Below are 3901 nucleotides of genomic sequence, written 5' to 3' on the forward strand. Positions count from 1 at the left end.
TTCTGTGCCTCACTTTATTTCCATTCTTATACCCTGTCTGACGTCAATACTTATTACTATTTTTTTCATAGTCACATAACTTTTATTTTGAAAACCTTTCCTTAAAAGTTCTTTGCTTATAAAATATACAATAACCAGATATTTAAGATATTAAAAACAAAGAAATGTATGTTTGAGTTCAGGAATTGTCACTGTGAAGACAAATGAGATGGTGACTTCGTGTGAGGCACTGTTTCATTATAGAGAAGCTGTTAATGTTATCATAGAAATTTTCAAAGTCATGTTTTGTAAATCCATTAAAAAGAGTCAGATACACACATAGCAGTCATTTTTATTAGATGCTAATCACTGACATCAGTGCAAGGGCAGGTAATTATCCACACAATTCACATACAGCCCATACACTTGGACTTTAACATTAGGCTTTCAGCTCTACATTTATTTCATTACTTCAAACATATATTACGATGTATATTTGTTTCCAGTTTTTTCAAATACATCTTTGTATACATATACGCATATATATCATTCTTAAATATATATTTCCAAATATAAATAATTTCACATCAAGCCAAACAGGATAAAAACATGTAAACATATGCACCTCATTTTGGTCAAGTAAAACAGAACCACAAAATAACCACAAGTTAACAAGTGCACTTGAAAGAGAAGAAACAAACATGTAAACAAACACAGACAGCAGCTGCAAGGTCCTGTAAGGGTCCATTTTTTTTTTTAAGGCTATATAGCAAAAAGCTCATAATTCAGTTAAAGACTTTTGTCACCTTGTCACATTTACTCTTAAGGGACTTCACAATGAGAAACTGTAAACACTAGACTAGAAGTGATTGAATCCTGTTGGAAAAAGACATCACAAGTCATCAGCTGACAGAAATATTAATTCCACCAAACAATACTTATAAGATTTCTTGTTATTTTGTAACACGGAGAAACATCACAATCCTAGCGAGAAGAAATGGGAAATAGAGGAGAAAACAGCAATACTGCATAAAGATTGCCTCAACAGCCTTTGAAAGCGATAGGGTTTTTGAGTCAGTCGATAAAGGGGAATAAGCAACAGCAGACAACAGAGCCTTAGCAGACCAGACCACATGCCACAGCGTGATACTACAGATTCAAATTGAAATATTCTTCCAGCTGGTACTGAAGCAAGAGCCACCGGTCATCAGAGATGGAAAAACTGCCTCGCAGGCAAAGCAACTTCTTAAGCAACTGATTGGCCAGGCGAAGCACGGAATGCTCCTTTTTACGGCTTTTAAACAGCACGCTTCCCTCTCGCAACTGCACAGGCTCCAAAACTTGATGCCAGTATGCGCTGGACGATCCACCACCATCTGGCCTCGGAGGCTGATCTCTCCAGCCCTCGGGGTATTCATGCTTGTAAAAACAGAATTCTCCAAATGGGCAGTGACCTAGGCCTCCAGCAAAATACCTGCAGGCTTTCTGGCTCATCCCCTCCTTATATTGCTGAACAAGTTTCTCCTTCTCCTCTTCCTCCTCCACCCAGAACTCACTAGGAATGACAAAGCCAGAGGAGACCCTGCACTGTGGGCAGGACTTACTGATCCTGTTCTCAAACTGTGTGGCACTTCTCCACCTGCGGATACACTTAAGACAGTAGGTGTGGTTGCAGCTGAAAAGGATGCCAAAGCGGCGGTCGCTGGGGTCGGCCTTCTCATAGACAACCTCCATGCAGATGCCACACACTTTGTCCATGCTGCGCTGCACAGCAAAAGAGAGTTCCATATCTCTCTCGTGTGCTTCAACGCAGGCCCTTCTATGAGCTTCCTGCTGAGCTGCATCCCAAGGGTGCAGGGCCTGTTGCCCGCACATGTCGCATATTTCTCCATGGGGGTATGCACACCTGTCCCCACGGAGGCATTGTCCCCGGGCAGCATAGCGGCAAAGCGGCAGCGGCATTCCCATGCCCATAGCCATATGCTCTCTCTCAATCTCCGGGCTCTGCAGAGGAGCCTCGGGACCATGCGGGGGGATCATGCGACCTCGATACGGCTGTCCAGGAACAAACTCAATTGCCCCCTCCCAGCCTTCTGCACCCGCTCCTCCCGCAGCACCTGCTGCAAGGCCTGCATTGTCAATCTCAGCTTCAGGGAAGCCCCTTTCAGCAGCTGAGCCAATGCCTGCATTGTCAATCTCAGCTTCCGAGAAGCCCCTTTCAGCAGCCGAGCCAATCAGAGGCAAGGAGCTTGAGGATGCAGTAGGGGGGGCTTCCGCCACTTCCTGAGTCGGGGGCTCCCAGTGAGTGGCCATCTTGGGTCCTCTGTCTGCAGAGGCCCGAGGCTGAGAATCTTGGCCCCCCCTAGCTTTCCGCCGCCCAGAAAGGTCGTGAGAGTAGCGACAGTTATCGCCCTCCTTGCACTGCCCATGCAGATAATACCTGCAGAGGATTTGCTTCGTCCAGCTGCCTGTGTTGCGCTCCGGACCAGACCTGGCCCCGCCCCCTTCGGCTGGAGCGGGTCTCAAACTCGCCGCGCGCCGGTTCGCAGGGACTGGAGCCATAAGAAACGGTGCCAGGCCCGATGCCTCTTGCAGAGGGGCTGAGCTGGCTACCGCAGAAGCTCCAGAAGCCTCAAACTGAGGAGGGGGGGGGGCAGACACACCCTCCCCCCCCTCAGCACCTGCCTCGGCGCCGGCGGCCTCGTAGGCTTCCATGGGAGCTGTAGACTCTTCCATCACGCAGCGTGCCTCTAACACTGTCCAAAAACCCGAATATTATGTCTTTTTTGTGCTTGAATTGCGGAGCTGAAGATGGTCCGATCAGCTTCTTCTCGGAGAGAAGTGCATCAATTTTTGTCTTCCCACCTGCTCCCTGTTCCCTGAGAACTTTGGTTCCTACCTGCTTACAGGCAGCCGGACACTTCCGGTTGTAACACCATTTTCCGGTGCTTCACCGGAAGTTGCTTCCGCCATGTTTTTCCCGTACCGGTAACCGCTTAAGATATTGGAATCGGCTTCTGCCGGCTCTCTTAGAGCGATTCTGAACTCCCCAACCCCCGTTTCCACACTGTTTTCCTTGAAGGTTGATGTTTTAATCTCTCCAGGTTTCGGTTGTATACATTGCATTTTATTTTCGTTTTCAGTTAAGAAAACGCTACAATCCTTGCCTTTGCCATCGGCTGCTATTGACATTTATAGAACATTTCACTCATAAACATTAAAAAATATTTTTCGGTTCAATCTGTCTTTTGTTTATAGGTGACTACTTTTTAAATCGAAAAGGGGCCCCCCCGCCGAAGCATTTCTCCTTTGACGCTTATAGATCTGACACAATTTCTTTGGGTCTTTTTTCCTTGAAGGGTTAATTTGCGTGCACTTTAATTAGAAGGGAATCCTCTGCCCTGAGGCTAGTCAGACAGAGCCTTTCACTTTCCTGCCTTTGTTATATATCCCCACCCACCCCACAACAAAGTAGAAGCCTAGACTTTGTCTAGCCCTGATGAAGACTTAATAAGCCAAGGTCTGAGAGTGACCCAGGCTTTTAACTTTTTTCTGTTGGTTGGATTCGGAGACCCTTTGTTCCCTGCCTTCCTTTTCATCCCATTCTGCTCTCCCGAGCTTTTCATAATACAAGCTCTTCTTTGTGCACCAAAGTGTCTCATTTCCATTTCCACATTGAGCCGCAGTTTTGTTTTGTTTTGTTTTTTCGTTTTGCAGATATATACTATTGGACTAATAATTTCATATATAGTTCTACAATGCTACATCTACTTACTATAGTGTCATACTAAATTTTATAGTGTAGTTATTTGTGGGTTTTTATTTTTAGTAATAACCATGTTGTCTTATAATATTTAATATACTACTTTTTTCCAAAACTAAAATTATGCTTGCTAAAATAATTTTATTACAGGCAGTCTTA

The 3901-nt window shown here is 45.3% G+C and overlaps 1 protein-coding gene across 1 annotated transcript; it reads right to left on the minus strand.

Moving 5' to 3' along the window:
• Positions 1-311: 311 nt before the first annotated feature.
• On the minus strand, positions 312-2827 carry Mkrn3 (makorin, ring finger protein, 3). The gene is given in 1 exon segment (NM_001399951.1): positions 312-2827. A coding segment is annotated over 1 exon segment (1587 nt). The 5' UTR covers positions 2716-2827; the 3' UTR covers positions 312-1128.
• Positions 2828-3901: the final 1074 nt, after the last annotated feature.

This window comes from Rattus norvegicus, chromosome 1, assembly GCF_021556685.1.
Source record: "Rattus norvegicus strain SHRSP/BbbUtx chromosome 1, alternate assembly SHRSP_T2T, whole genome shotgun sequence".
NCBI classification, from domain to species: domain Eukaryota; kingdom Metazoa; phylum Chordata; class Mammalia; order Rodentia; family Muridae; genus Rattus; species Rattus norvegicus.